Here is a 15,908-nt window from a genome sequence, read left to right on the forward strand (position 1 = left end):
AATCACCTTAAATCCAGGAACTCTGGAATAATATCAGTGACATCAGAAGGATCTGAACCTGCAACTATTCTTACTTACACCAAACACAAAAACAGCCTCAGGAAAACGAGTGAAGCTATTCATGAAATGCTGTGTTTTATATACTTCTATTTATAGCAGAGTGTCCTTGTGAAGTGATGAACTTTCATCTGAAAACAAGTTAGTATTATTCTAATACTGGATAGTCAAAAGAAAGATAATGAATTACAAGGAGCCCACCCTGTTAAAAGAGTGTTAGGTGCCCAAACACATATACGCCCAAATTCAGACTCTGGCAGCTCCAAGCAGAAGTTTAGGTGAAGCTCATCCTGTCCTTTACATGTACCACTATTTAATTTAGTCTCTCTGGCATGAATCTCCCTAAACTGCAAGTTAAGAGAAAGAAGTACAACCATGCTTCCTTTAACTCCCTGTGTAGCCCACCCATCACTGGGTAGCTGATTATTTCCCAGCTCTGTCCCATCTGCTAAACTATGAAAATAATTCCATAATCTGAAGATTATAAAGCATTGTTCTAAAATTCTCTCAAGTAATTCTTTAATTAAGGATGTTTGACAACTGGGTGTGATCAGTTCCTTCATTCAAGCTGAATCAGATCCTTCATAAAAGCTGTGTGTTCGACTTTCTAAATAGCCAGCCGTTTCACAGCTGTTAATTCTCAGGCCGTTGCCCTGTGTCCATTTCCTCCTCCCTTCTCAGTTATTTACTTTCAGATTATAAACTCATTAGAGCAGAAGTTACTCACAGAAAGAAAAGCAGTGGACAGGAAAAAAAGCCCTGAACCGTAGATCTTTGTCTTGTTGGGCAGCATAACACCAAACACATATAGCACTAAAGCAACCTTCAAATTCTGCTTTTTGAATGTTATTAGATTATAGCATAGGATCTAAAAGTGTGAGCAGTCGCTCCTGAAGAACAGGATTGTTTTATTTTTCTGCAGCTCCGGTGGAAATTCATCAGATCACATCAGTTAACTTTGGGTTTTCCTTCTAGTTTTATTATCGCTGCATTTATTTTGAATATGCAATTTTTATAGCTGGCCTTTGTACTTGGAAATCATCCTCTGCTTACAATGTGCATGGATAAACTGCAATTAAGAGCTGACCTAGTTAACCAAAATAAACCTCCATACAGGTAATGCTAACAAGGATATTGTAATGAATTTGAAATTTCACTTCATAATGGAGAAAAAGGAAAGCTGCAGAGATTCCAGATTTCAAGGGTAAAACGAAAACAGAAACAAGGAGCCCAGACATATTTTAAACACAGATCAAACAAAAATGAAATATTTAAAAGAAATACCCCATAACAAAGGAGAAGGGAGGGAGGACAGCATCTCTGTCAGCTGTGCCTCTAACTCCAACATGTGTTCACCCACCTAAATGCTTGATAATATTTACCTTGGTATCTTGTCTCCATCAATATCCAGGTATTTCCAGAAAGTCATAATGGATGAAGAATTCCCAAATTTCTCTTTTCCCCTCTTTTCCTTCATTTAGGACATGACTAAGAAGTGGGATAGTCACTGTTGACTATAGCCTTCTCCAACAAATGGAAGGAGTTGCTATAATCCAGAGGGTCACACCAACTGTATCCTGGGCTGCATCAAAAGAAGCATGGCCAGCAGGTTGAGGGAGGTGATTCTGCCTCTCTACTCTGCTCTGGTGAGACCTCCACCTGGAATACTGTCCAGGTCTAGAGCCCTCAGTGCAGAAAAGACATGACCATGTTCGAGCACGTCCAGAGGAGGGCCATTAAAATGGTCAAAGGCCTGGAATACCTTCCAGAAGAGAGGCTGGGAGAGTTGGAGTTGTTCAGCTTGGAGAAGAGAAGACACATGGAGACCTTGTAGCTTTTCAATACTTAAAGGAGGCTTATAAGAAAGATGGGGGAAAGCTTTTTTAGCAGGACCTGTATCAATAGGACAAGGGGTAATGATTTTAAACTAAAAGAGGAGAATTTTAGACTAAATAATAGGTAGAAATTTTTTTCACTGAGGGTGGTGAAACACTGGAACAGGTTACCCAAACAGGTGGTGGATGTGCCCTCCCTGGAAACATTCAAGGTCAGGTTGGATGGGGCTCCGAGTAACCTGATCGAGTTGACATCCCTGCTATCTGCAGCGGGGTTGGAGTAGATGGCCTTCATGGTCCCTTCCAATCCAAACCATTCTATGATTCTATGATTCTATGACAGTGAGAAACTGTGTTTAGCTGAGGAGCTGGGTTGAGGTATGGGGACATGTCATAGAAGTAGTTGGGTATAATATTTTGCTAGTGTAAGCAAAGTATTACACTGGCTACATACTGAGAATACTGAGCTGTACTAAAATCTAGAAAAGGAAGGAAGATTTTATGAGTAATAGCTCACTGAAGATATTTGATAACCTAACAAACATCTATCATATCAGATAGCAAATAAAGCTGAAATATAAACAGCAAATATTCCACAATCTAAACTAAAATTATAACAAATCATTTTGCCAAGAGAAATGCACCACAATGTATACATTCTTTGAAAATCAGAATAAGCATTAACATTCTTTAGTGGCACTTTATCTGCATTAATCAAGGGTTACAATCTTTGATGCCATATTTTTAATTCAGCACTGAAAATAATGTCTAACTTAGTAATCAATTCTGTAAGTGAGGTGAGGTTAATAGGAGACAATCTTTCATAAAGACACAAGTCAAAGTTTCATGCCATGGAGAGCACAGAGGCAATAATGGCATAAACTAATCCTATCCCCAAACCCGTCTCCCTGTTGCAATTTCATAGATACCAGCACTAATACCCACCCTGTTTTAGATAGTTTTGTTGTTGTTTTTCCAGCCAAACCACTACCCTTTACAAAGACAAGATCAAGCAGTTACTGGCTGGAATACCATAAACTTTTGTCAGTCCCAAACATTCTGTATTGCAAAGCTACAGCCTGATAATAGTTGAAAAAAACACAGACAATTTCTTAACACAAAAACTCTTCCTCAGGTCTGAAGATGAGGCACGGCCTTCCAGGTGAAGTAAAGCAGTTGTCTGAAACAACTGCTCTCAGTTTAACAGAATTGTGTTAACCAACTAAAAATGATGTAGAGAAAAGAGAGTCCGCCTGGTGCAGAGTAGAATATTAACAAGAGAAGAGGTTATAATATCCTCAGCCCTTTTAGGACAGCAGTAGACAGACAGGTAATTATCTCCTGCAGAATAATGAGAGCAGGAGATTTCTGTGTGCCAGAAATCCAAAATACCTGTCAGTTTTTCAGCATCCGAGATTGATTTTTGTAAGTTATTTTGTAGAATTTATTGAGGTTCAAACCTGAGAGATAAAAGATTACTTGGGGAGAAAGGGATAAAATGGATTTTTTTACACATATCTGGGTATTTTGTTGAACCTTGCAAGTTTATTATGGTATGTGGAGTGTGTTTGGTCTCTATTGTTTTCCTACGAGGGCCTCTGGAAGTACATTGCGTTTCAAGAGGCACAAGTATCTCTGTGTTTTACTTTATGCTTGTTGCCTGTGATTTCAAGCTTATGTAACCATCATTGCAATCTGTTAAACTATGACTGAAAGAAAAGACCTTACACCCACTACAACCAGCTGTACTTCCCACCAAACTTCTCATTACTGATTTTCACACCTTAAAATAGCTTGGTTTGGTTTAGACATATTAATTTGAAGCAAAATAGGTAAGCAACGTTAAGTGCTAACTCTCCATTCATGCATCAACACACTATGTTTAGTATTTTAAGTACGCTCCACTGAAAGAAACTATAGGAAAAAATGCAGTAAGATGCAGTAATTTACTAAGCTACTTTAGTTCTCAAAAATTCCTTCTCAAAAGGAATAAATTCTATAAAGCTAAGCCTCCCTAATCTTTTCAGAAAGAAGTTCCTTGTTTTTTGGTGAGCACAGCTGTTCTGAATAGCATACTGTTATAGGGAATGCTATAGTGTATGGACACTGGGAAATGGCTCAGATAAAAATACAACCCTTCCACTACCTTCTGAAATAAAGCTCATGAAACTCACATAAGTAAGTTCAGTAATTCTACCTTCATATTAACCCCCATGCCCTTCATGCTTTCTCTTGACTATCCAAAACTAGTAAGTCTTCATGATCCCCTTTCTTCAGCTCTCCAATACCAGGCTCCCCTACTATTTGTCCATCATACCCTCAGACCTCCTGTCCATTTTCCTGCTTTTTCCCCTTTGCTTGCTCATTCCAGCATGCCCTTTTCTTCTCTGTCTCATTCAGAGGTCACCTTCATTTGTTTGTAATTACCTGAGGGTGATTTTCTCGGAGACATTTTTTCCTAGGACTACTAACATCTTAAAGTCATGCCTGTGGTTTTGAAGTGATGTAGTAGGTGATCCTCAACCAACCCAACATTAGTTTCTGCTACTTCATTAGTCTCACCTCAGTGGGGAAAGACAGGTGAATCACTCTACAAATGTGCTTACCTCTCCCTGAGCTTAATGTGAGCATCTGATTTTTGAATTCCTAAGGCGCAGTACCTATCACGTAGGTATTTACAGCCACATACTCAACCTAATCTAAGAAACTTATTGGGACAGCACTGAATGGAAAGCAATAGCTGCATTCAAGGAGACATTTATCTGACCTATGTTTGACATGTACATTTAGATAAAATTAATTGAAATTTAGAAACTAGATATAGGTTAAAAGGAGCCTAGAGTGATTAGCTCAAATAATTACATTTAGTTAGATGAATCCAATACCTTATATAAGGAGAAATAAATCCTTTTGTTCTATCCCCAAAGCAGTTTCTCATATACTACACACATTTCCTAACTCCCTTTTTGCAACAGCTTTTGCCTAAATGAATGAATTAATATTTCTGTTATGTGAATCCCTTTTCTTTCTTGTCATCTTGACTCATTTTCTCTTGCCCGAAACCAGTCCATTGAGCATCTCAGTTTTGCTGCTGCATTTTCTCTTCCATAAGGAAAAGTAACTCCACCTAGACACCAGTTTCCATCTTTATAGATCCTATACACCTCACTAATTTCCATTCCTGATCTTCGATTCCAATAATTTTACTTCTACTTAGCATTTCATTTCTCATTACCTGTTTTAAACATCCACGTTCCCAACATGCCTCTGTTTCTTGGCATCTCACTGATCATCTGCAAACATGCCCTTCTTCATCTGCATCTTCACCTGTTTATTCTTCATTTGCAAATATAACTCTGTTGCACAAGCATTGTCCTAATTAAATTATTTTGTTGATACTTCTATTTGCTAGAGCTATATCAAAATGATACTTTATCATCGAATCAACATATCAAAGTACCTGAGTGCTTATGAAAAGTAATGTAACTGGAAAGTCAGGCAATTTTATCTACTGAACAGATGGCAACACTATAATTTCCCTACTTTCTCAGCCACTCTGCTACAAGCCTCAACCAGCATCTTGATCCAAATGCTGCTGAAATAATTGGGAAGGTAGGCATTGACTTTGTGGAGCTTCTGCTCAGCTCACAGGTGCTGCAAGAAGCAAAATTTCAGTCCTCGTGGCTCTCTAAGATAAGTGACAATTACGGCTGAGAGCAATTTCTGTTGGTTTTGTTACGGTAACATCTACCCAAAAAGAACTAAACCAAGACCCACTTTTTTACTGTTCCTCATGAAAGAGCCATAAGTAAAAGCTCTCTATCACTTCTTCCTTTAGATTGTATTTGAAGTATTGACTGAAAAGCCAAAAATGTTTTAGTTTTTTCACCTGTCCCACTATTTATTTCATCCTGCTGTAATTTAAGAATCAACACTGGAGAAACCGTTTCCACTAAGTCCCTAACCTTGTAGTTTCTTACTTCTATTCAAAGTTAACCATTTGAAATTCCTAATACACATCTAAAATACTTTCTTCAGCAGTGAAACATACACACCATGCTCTGTGAAGCTACTACAATTAAAATGCAACACTTTTTAAAACACTCTGAGTAAAATTTCTATCATTAACCACACTTAAGCCCTAGCAGAATGTAAGATTGTCTTTGCTCACTGTATGTGCCAGGAGCTCACAGACACAGGTTTAGTAGCATCTTTCATATTTATAAGATGAGATGTGTCTGACTTGTCCTTTTGTTAGTTACTTAAAAACTAAATTCACCTGTCTTCAGATTGTGAAAATTTTGCATGTGATTATTTGTATACAACTTTGAAGGAAGTTTTTCTTACATGGTGAATGGAATAGCTGTTTTCAGAAACTTCTGCAGCATATTAATATACTTTTTAAGGAGAAAATGCAGACCAGAAGATGGGATTGCACACAGCACAAGAAAAAATCAAATTATATTGCAAAATTGTACTTGTATTCTCTGAAGGTTATAAGCATTATTTTACACATTAGAGGTCACTGTGAAGGCACTGTAGCAAGCACATATACTCTTTTCCAACAAATATAAGGATGACTTCTGCTGGAATGTATTATTATGTTAGGACTAACGAAATAATGTGATTAACAATGCTCACAGTTTACTTTGTTCCAAAGTTTTCCACCTTACCCAGGCAATCTAATATGAAAACAAAATGCCACTGCAACTTTCTGACTAGATGAGTCTACTTAAAACACTGTGCAACTGATTGAAAATACTTCAGTTGCTGGAGGTGCAATTTTACTTAAGTATTATAATTGCTTAGAGTTTATTGGAAGGCATTTTAAGTTTAACTGCTTCCTCAGCATAATTTTTTACTAATAAAAGTATGTCTCATTGAGAAAAAAGTCCTTACAACCATCACTACAGGATCAGAATAACCCAGACCTGGGGAACTGAGCAAACGTGATCAGGATATATTGTTCAGATATGGTTACTTAGTAAAACACTTTTACAATGAAGTTAGAGAATCTTAAATGGACTGTGTCTGATAAAAAAAAATAAAGATCTATTTAGAATACTAAGCTACCAGGCCCGCTGTTTTGCCAATGACAAATGAACTATGTACTCAGCTGATTTTTTTTTCTGAGGAACAGATAAGACTCTCTCTCCTAGGCTAAACCTGGGCAAAACGCAGCAAGAGAGGAAGGGCTATAGTTTACCTTATTTGTTCATATTTAAAATGCAACTTGAAATATCAAGAAATGGAAGAGTACAAGCTTTTGCTTATAATAACATCTTATAAAAACACATTCCCACAGAAACAATCTACAAGGCCTTATGAATCATATAGGAAAAAGAAGCTCAAATCCAAATCTTTTATTATATTTAACTGTAACTTTAAAAATTCCAATTCCTCCAAGAAGTTTGTCAGTATGTTACAAAATAAACAGGTCACCATTTGGAGACTATTACTATATTGGAAAGCATAGGCCAAAGCTGACCAAAAAAAAAGGAAAATAATTGAAATGAATGAAAACATCCTATGAAATGGTAAAGGTCACGAACTTCTGCTTCTGAACCAGCTTTTAGGAAGAAAAGTCAATAAAAGAAATAAAGGAAATCTAAAGGAAGAGACAGCTAAAACTGCTTCACCTCCAGCAAGTCAAACATTTTCTTGCATCTTGTCAAACACAATAAATCCTTTCCCATCTTTCACAGATATCCAGGAGATATCAGTTAGTTCCCTATTCCAGCAAGAAGTATAAGTATAAAGGCTCAACTTGCCTTACTGCTACTGAAATACCTCTCAATTATACCTCCCAGAACACTGGATTCACTGTGTAAAGTTGAGCCTGCTCTTCCCCCATTCCCTTCCATGCAAGGAACAGGCAGGCAGGCAGGCAGGCATCCTTGCTGAGGCGGAAACGCAGGGAAGCTACAGGGAAGTGGCAAGCATACACACATTATTTTGTAGCTACAACATGCTGAAAAATATTTTGTGACCCAGACTGATTTGCAGTTTATGTATAGGGAGAGATAATCAAAACCTGACTGGTTTGAAAGCACAATGTCTTGCCTATTGCATTATTAAAGGTAAAAATTACAGCTATTACTTTCAATATTTTTTGCAAGCTTTCTCCTTGGCAGATTGGGAGAAACAGTCTATATCTATAGCAACCAGGAGAGAGAAGGGAGGGATCTAGCCATTCCAAACCACTTCTCCTTAAAACCTCGCATCACTACCTTCACTACAGCAAGCATTTAATAGCTCATTTTTATTGCCACTTGACTGAAGCTTCATTAAAAACATGGTCAGCTGATTTTAATTCCTTCCTAATAAACAGAATGTACATGAGGAAGACTGCACTGATATTTCTGCAGACAGCTTCCTTTGTTTCTTAAATTTTATTTTTTGTCTTAGAAAAAATTTTCTTAGGGACAGCTAGTTTACCTTTCACTTTCTGATCTCCATAACCACTCTAGGTAGGAATTAAACTGGGAAAAAAATTGCAAAATTCTCCAAGTAATGACCTCCTTGACTTACAGGGAGCTTTGGAAAGATACTGTAAGTGAAATGAGGCTGGCTGTATTAGTAGATATGATTGGAGATAATTCTGGTCAGCATACAATCACAAGTGTCTCAGTGCGAGAGGACTGCCAGAGAGGGTGGCACAGAACAGCATCGATCTTAAATGCACAGAGTTCTTTTTCAGGATCCCTGAATGTTCGTGGGGGTCGTTTTAACACCTGGGATGTTTATTGCAGATGGTATCTCCTAAAAGAGGAGGGGGTTGGTTGGGGAATGTCTCAACAGAAGGAAGTTGTTTAATGGTCTTCACTGGGTATTTTTAGACCTCTCTAAAATAACCGTAACCAGGAACGAGTGCCGACTTCCACCTCCCACAGGATGAGTTACTAGTGGACACTAGCGAAGGCTGGGCTGCATCTGAGGGTCAGTGGCTTGAGGATTTCTTGCGGTTTCCAAATATGAGGGCAGGTTAGTGGGCTGAATCCTCTCAAGTGGAAGGAGGGTTAGGTGTGTGGAGGCTGTGTGCATTTTTGGTGCCTCCCCACTGGTGTACCTCAACTTCAGGGGCCTCACAATTGCCTTGGCTGAATTTGTCAGCACGTAGGGAGATTCAGTGAGATGGGCTCCTTGGAGGTGTCATCAGAGATCCTGCCAGGACACGCAGCCAGGATATGGAGCTGGGACCCTGGCCAGCCTCAGGGTGGGCAGGGAGAGTCAGCAAGGGCCAGGGGCCGGAGGACAGGGACCCTCAGCGGGAGTGGGTTGTGAGGCACCAAAGGACGGTGCCCCCGAGTGGGACCCGGTCACAAGGGGACAGAGGACAGGTCCCTCAGCGGGCAGCAACGCCATAGGGAGCCCGAGGATGGAGCCCCTTAGGAGGAGCTGGTCAGGAGGCACCAAAGGACTTGGCCCCTCAGTAGGACCCAGCTGTCAAGCTCCAAAGCAGGAGCTGATCCTGAGGGGCTGGAACACAGGGACCCTTAGCAGAAGCTGGTCCTGTACTGCTGGAGGACAGGGACCCTCGGTGGGAACTGGTCCTGAGGGGCTGGAGGACAGGGACCCTCAGCAGGAGCTGGTCCTGAGGGGCTGGAGAACAGAGACCCTCGGCAGGAGCTGGTCCTGGGGGCTGGAGGACAGAGACCCTCGGCAGGAGCTGCTCTTGGGGAGCTGGAACACAGGGACCTTCGTCAGGAGCCGGTCCTGAGGGGCTGGAGAGGGACCCTCGGCAGGAGCTGGTCCTGAGGTCTGGAGGACAAGGATCCTCGGCAGGAGCTGGTCCTGAGGGCTGGAGGACAGGGAGCCTGTCTGTCCCCGCCGAGCCCCTCGGGAGGCACCGTCCCCCGGCGCCGCTCGGCGCTGCCCCCCCCGCCCCCGCCCCACTCACCGGCGCGCTCCCCGGCGGCGGCGGGCGGCTGTCCGCGCGGGGCGGCGGCGAGGATCCGCAGCGGCGGCGGCGGCAGCAGCAGCAGCAGCGGCAGCAGGACGGAGCCGAGCGCCCCCATCATGCCTGGCCCATCGCAGGCGGCCGTCCCGCTCCCCGGCCCCGCCGCCGCCGGCCCTCACTCCATCCCGCCGGCTCCGGCGGCCGCGGCGGATTCAGCACCGGGGACAGCGACCGGCCCCGCCCGCCCGGCCCCGCCCCGCCCCGCCCCGGCCCGCGGGGAGGGGAGGGGCCGCGAGGGTCGGGGGCGGGGGGGGCTCGGCCGCCGCGGGGCCAAAGGCGGGGGGGGGGGGCGGCTCCTTGGATCCCCGGTGGGGGAATGGGGAGGGGATTATTCGCACACACCTGTGTCTGCGACCCGTTCGGTCCCTGCTGAAGTTTTGCCCGCGAAATCAGGGCAGCCACGGCCTGGAGCGCCGCGATACCGCGGTGGGGTTTGCCCCCCGCTGTGAAATAAAAGGGTGTGGACAGGCTGGAGAGGGGACACCGAGATGGTGGGGCGGCTGCCACACACCAGAAGGGCCGGATGGCATCCGGAGGGACCTGGACAGGCTGGAGAAGTGGGGCTGTGAGGACCTCATGGGGTTCAACAAGGCCAAGTGCAAGCTCAACCTGAGCCGGCAACGTGCGCTCACAGCCCAGAAGGCCAACCGTGTCCTGGGCTGCGTCAAAAGAAGCATGTCCAGCATGTCAGGAGAGGTGATTCTGTCCCTCTATTCCTCTCTTGTGAGACCTCACCTGGAGTATTGTGTCCACTACTGGAATCCTCAACATAAGAAGGATATGGAGTTTTTGGAACGGGTCCAGAGGAGGCTACAAAGATAATCCGAGAGCTGGAGCACCTCCCATACAAGGACAGGCTGAGAGAGTTGGGCTTTCTCAGCCTGTAGAGAGAAGGCTCCAAGGAGATCTTATAGCGACCTTCTAGTACATGAAAGGGGCTACAAGAAAACTGGGGATAGACTCTTCACAAAGGGTTGTAGTGATAGGACTAGGGACAATGGGTATAAACTGGAGAGGGGCAGATTTAGGCTAGAAATAAGGAAGAATTTCTTCACTATTAGAGTGGTGAGACACTGGAACAGGTTGCCCGGGGAAGTTGTAGATGCCCCATCCCCTGGAGGTGTTCAAGGACAGACTGGGTGGGGCCTTGGGCAGCCTGATCTAGTGGGATGTCCCTGCCTATCACAGGAGGGTTGGAACTAGATGATCTGTAAGGTGCTTTTCAACTCAAACTATTCTATGATTCTGTGATTCTGTTATTCTATGATTCTATCATCAGAGAACTAGGAAACCTACGAAACAAAGTAAAGCTGAGAGAAATGGGTTTGTTCAGCCTTGAGAGGAGAAGGCTTAGGGGAGACCTTATTGCCCTGCACCAGTACATAAAGGGTGTCTGCCAAGAGGATGGAGGTTCCCTTTTTACGAGGAGTCACATGTTAAAGACAACAGGTAATGGATATAAGTTGCTCCTGGGGAGGTTCTGATTGGATTCCAGAAGAAATTTTTTCACCATGAGAACAGTTTAACATTGGCATGATATCCCCAGGGAAGTGGTAGGTTCCTCTACACTGGGCACAGGATGCTGGGCCATCTCATTTAAAATATATATAACCTAAAAATGTTGGACCAGATGATCCTTGAGGGATCCTTGAGGTCCCTTCCAACCTGGCATTCTATGACCTGGCATTCTATGACTCTTCCTGCAGCCACCCGAGTTTTCCACATAAAACTACTTGCCATCCTGAAGGATTTTATGAGCCCTTGGGTAAACCCCTCCCACAGCTGAGGTGGGGGGTGTGCCTGGGAGACGTGCGCAGGAGTGTTATGTTCATCCTCCACCTTCCATCCCCAGTTCACTCCATGTGGGTGGGGCCTGGTTGCCCAGAGGGAGCAGGAGTCTCCGGCATGGACTCACTGACTCCCTCCTCCTTCATAAGCTCTCTTTTTCTCACCAGAAATAATATTGGCTTAATAACATTTAGCCTTTAACGCCGCTGTCACCAAGGTGAAACAGAGCAGCTGCCATGCCTGCTGGCAGAGTGTGTATTTTTGACTGGAACAGCCAGCTCTGTGCCACAGTGAGGGAGGGCTGGTCCCAGCCCCCTCCCTCACCCTGACATCTGCTTCATTCCTCCCTCAAGTTTCAGATTCTCACAATCATCTTTGTACTTGAGGTAAACAGCTCCAACTGTACTCCCTGACATGCATCATCCCTGGCTTTCGTCAGGTACTGTCACAGAATCACAGTATCACTTAGGTTGGAAAAGTCAAGAGGAAACAGCCTCAAATTGTGCCAGGGGAGGTTTAGGTTGGACGTTAGTAAAAATTTCTTCATTGAAAGAGTTGTCAAGCACTGGAACAGACTGCCCAGAGAAGTGGTTGAGTTGCCATCCTTGGAGGTATTTAAAAGGTATGTAGACATGCCACTTTGGGACATGTTTTAGTCGTGAACTTGGCAATGCTAGGTTTACATTTGAACTCGATCTCAGTGGTCTTTCCAGTCATCATGTTTAGAAGAATTTAAATTTGTAATGTATGGAGTGGCTTTGCTATAGACCAGAAAAACAAACAAGGCAAGCCCACAGAGCAAACTCACCCTGGAAAAGCACAGCTGTTCCTCCTTGCTCACCTCAAAGGTGGCAGAGAATACAACACCAAAATATCCAGACCAGGGTAGACAGACGGAGTCCAGCCACCACATCGGGACCTGCAAGGCCTGCTGTGGAGTGGTCAGCCAAGCCTAAGTGCCTAGGTTAGAGCTTTGCTCCAGGCTGAGGTTAGGAGGGCTGGGTAGGAGCTCATGGGGGGAAAATGTGGCACTTACAGCTCCTGGTGCCCTGACAGACATTGCAGACTTCTCTTAGACTCTCAGCTTTGCACTGGGGGAAAAGTGTGAGCATCTATACTGAGAAAAAGGAGTCATGGCTTCTAGAATTGGTGCAAAGTCATTTCCTTACCTTTGTGGTTAAGGCGGGTAACTCAAATGCAAAGAAGGGCAATATTTGATTCATAAAACAGAAATTTCAAAATAAAATATGTTGATACTGGATGGTGCTTGCTACCCAAGAGGTTGCAAAACAGTTGGATGGTCTTTTCAAGCATTTCTGTCCTTGAGGTCTGTTACATGGATGCTTACATCTTGCAGGGGAGTGGTTTCACTAACTCAAAAGGTTTCTTTACCTAAGAAAAATCAATTTTGACAGCTCTGAAAGAAATCTGAGCACTGAAAGGGGAGGGAAAAAAAAAAAGGAGGGAAAAGCATTCTGTGGAAAGGACAAGATGAGAAATGAAAGTGCTGAAACATAAATTAGTATATTCTCATGGGTTATGCAAACCATCTGGCTTTAAAAGCTAGTAGTAGGAACAAGGAAAAAGGTCATCTGAATTAGCAGAGAACTGCAAAACAACTGAAGGTAAGAAAGGAGCAAATGGCTTGCACAGCGAGAGAACAAGTTGTTCATCAGAACACAAAATAGCAGCAGTATTACTGGAAGTCGTCACAGCTCAGCAACGAATGATTTGCAAAGCTCCTGTGAATTTATGATCAAATGCTATGGAGATTTTAAAAGGAAATTAAAATTCTCATAGCCACTCCATGCAGAGGATTTGCAAAATAATGATATGTGTTCAAATGCGTGTGAAGCAATGCCAGAAATCAAGAGAGAAAGGGCATTCATCAAAGATGGAAAGAAGTCCTTGAGTACACAAGGCTAATAAAGACAGGAGTAAGGTGTCAAGGAAGGAGTAAAAAGTCAATCAGTAGGTGAATTGGGCATTTGGAAATAACTCAAGTAGCAATTCTCAGGACTGGGAAGTGTAAGCTATTCCCTACCTGGTTGTATTTTACAGTTTTATAGTAGGTTACACCTAGCAAAGGTGCACAGATCTGTCCTAAAGCCTCAGGAACAGACTGGTAGAAACCAGCGGTAGTAGGTATAATGAGTTTTGTTAATGCCATGTAAAAACTTCAAGCCTTGAATCTGTGTGCAAATTAGATGAACAACAGAATCACAGTGTAAATAACGTGTTATGACACATGCAGGTTATTTGCTGGTTCACAATCTTTTCCTCCAGACATTTCTCAGTGCCAAGGTTTTTAATAGTTTGTATAATAAATTAAGAACTCATGTTTAGGTTTAACAGCCTTGGGAGGTTTTTTTGATTGTGGGTTTTATCATCATGTTTTCAATAAGTTTCTGAACTGTGGAAAAGGAAATCCTAAAGGGTAGAAGTTATTTGTGACAATTACTAGAAAGACTAGAAAAAGGAAACTCCATTCCTGAAGTCAGGGATGATGAGGGGCTCTAAAAAAATGCAGGACTTGATTGCTTTGAAAAAAGGAGTAGAAGACAGTATCAGTAAGTTATTCCTGTGAGGGCATATTTAAATTTTTTTGGTAAGGGATTCTAAGCTAGTACAGATACCGAATGGTGGCTGAGAAGGTAGAATATCAGCTCTCCATTGCTAAAGTGTCTGGAGGTGAATGGGAGGCTGTTTGGAAGACTGATATTGAAAATTACAGAATCTGAACATTTCTCCACAGTGAAAAGCATATTGAAGTTTAGCATATCCTTCTGTGTCTTTATGTAATACCCATATAGATGTGACAAAAATGCTAGGCAAAGAGAAAGAAGGGCTGGGCAATCTATAGGGTTTTTTATATATGGAAGATTTACATCCTTATCCATGGTAACCACAGCTGAACAGTTTTTGAAGGAAACACTTCTGTTTGAAAATGCTGTGTTGTCTGACTAATGTTTTTCATTAGAAACATACATGTTTCAGTAGAAAAAAACCTTAGTAAGTGTCAGAAAAAAGATCCAGAAAGGGCCAGGAATGATCCCAGAATGGTTAATCACCCAGCAGCCAGGACGCTTGCCTCGGCTGAGATTTTTCAAGGTTCACATTTTTGCTATGGTTGATTCAAAGATATGACCTAATGACTGGAGGATAAGGGCAGTCTCGCACTCTCTCAATTTCAAGTGGCCATTCAAGATTACCTTAAAAGCAAACAGACCTGCTAGAAAAGTCATCGGTAGGCAGAAATAGCGCTGCATGGAAGAGGCAAGAGGATGAGTATAGGATTATTTTGTATATTTAATACTGTTTAGAATTAATTAGTAGGAGAAGTGTGTTAATAATTTTTGGAAGTTGAGTTAATGATAGAATTTTTAGACATGTAAGGAAAAAGTGCCAAAATTCCATAAACAAAAAAACTGAGAGGAGGTTAAAAAAAAAATAAATAAACACAAGATTAATCATAGAATGGTTTGGGTTGGAAGGGACGTTAAAGATCATCCAGTTCCAAACCCCCTGCCATGGGCAGGGATGCCTCCAACTAGATCAGGTTGCTCAAAGCCACATCCTTTAACACTTCCAGGGATGGGGGCATTCGTGACTTCTCTGGGCAACCTGTGTCAGTGCCTCACCACCTTCACAGTAAAAAATTTCTTCATAGTATCTAATCTAAATCTCCCCTCTTTCACCTTCAAACCTCTTGTCCTATCACTGTATTCTTTCAAAAAGAGAACCTCCCCCGCTTTCCTGCAGGCCTGACTCCGTTAAAGTAGACCATTACTACAAAATTATTTGTGCATTTTTTTAAGGGAAAATACTCTCAATAGTTACATACTTACGAGTAGCAAAGTGGTATTGTAAACAGGGTCAAACCAATACATGATAGTTAAAGGCTAAGTATAAGAACTGTAAAACACAGAAGCAGAATCTGAGTTTTGCTGTGTGCCTAGTCACTGAAGTCACGTTTGTAACCCTTTGCAGGTCTGTTTTTTTAATTACATATGGGAATTATACATGCAAGCATAGGCATGTCTGCAGGACTGTAGAAATTGTATATGTGTATTTGTACAGGACAGAACTGCATGTTTCATCTAAGGGTCACAGAGCTATTTGTCAGTTTGTCCAAGTATAAAGAAGAGCCTGAACAAAAGGTCAGTACCAGCTATGCTAAATACCTGCATAGACCAGCATGCCCTTAAAAAGAAAGGCATTAAACTTACCTTCTTCACAATTACCTTCTTCCTTTGTTTCTTCCTCTC

General features: G+C 42.5%; 1 protein-coding gene across 1 annotated transcript in view; it reads right to left on the reverse strand.

Moving 5' to 3' along the window:
- Positions 1–10,002, reverse strand: part of PTPRN2 (protein tyrosine phosphatase receptor type N2) — a 652,986-nt gene extending 642,984 nt beyond the window's left edge. Inside the window, exon 1 of the mRNA XM_069859311.1 lies at positions 9,793–10,002. Coding sequence (XP_069715412.1) covers positions 9,793–9,913 — 121 coding nt within the window. The 5' untranslated portion in view covers positions 9,914–10,002. The remainder of the gene's footprint in view (positions 1–9,792) is intronic.
- Positions 10,003–15,908: the final 5,906 nt, after the last annotated feature.

Source organism: Phaenicophaeus curvirostris, chromosome 6, assembly GCF_032191515.1.
Source record: "Phaenicophaeus curvirostris isolate KB17595 chromosome 6, BPBGC_Pcur_1.0, whole genome shotgun sequence".
Taxonomy (NCBI): domain Eukaryota; kingdom Metazoa; phylum Chordata; class Aves; order Cuculiformes; family Cuculidae; genus Phaenicophaeus; species Phaenicophaeus curvirostris.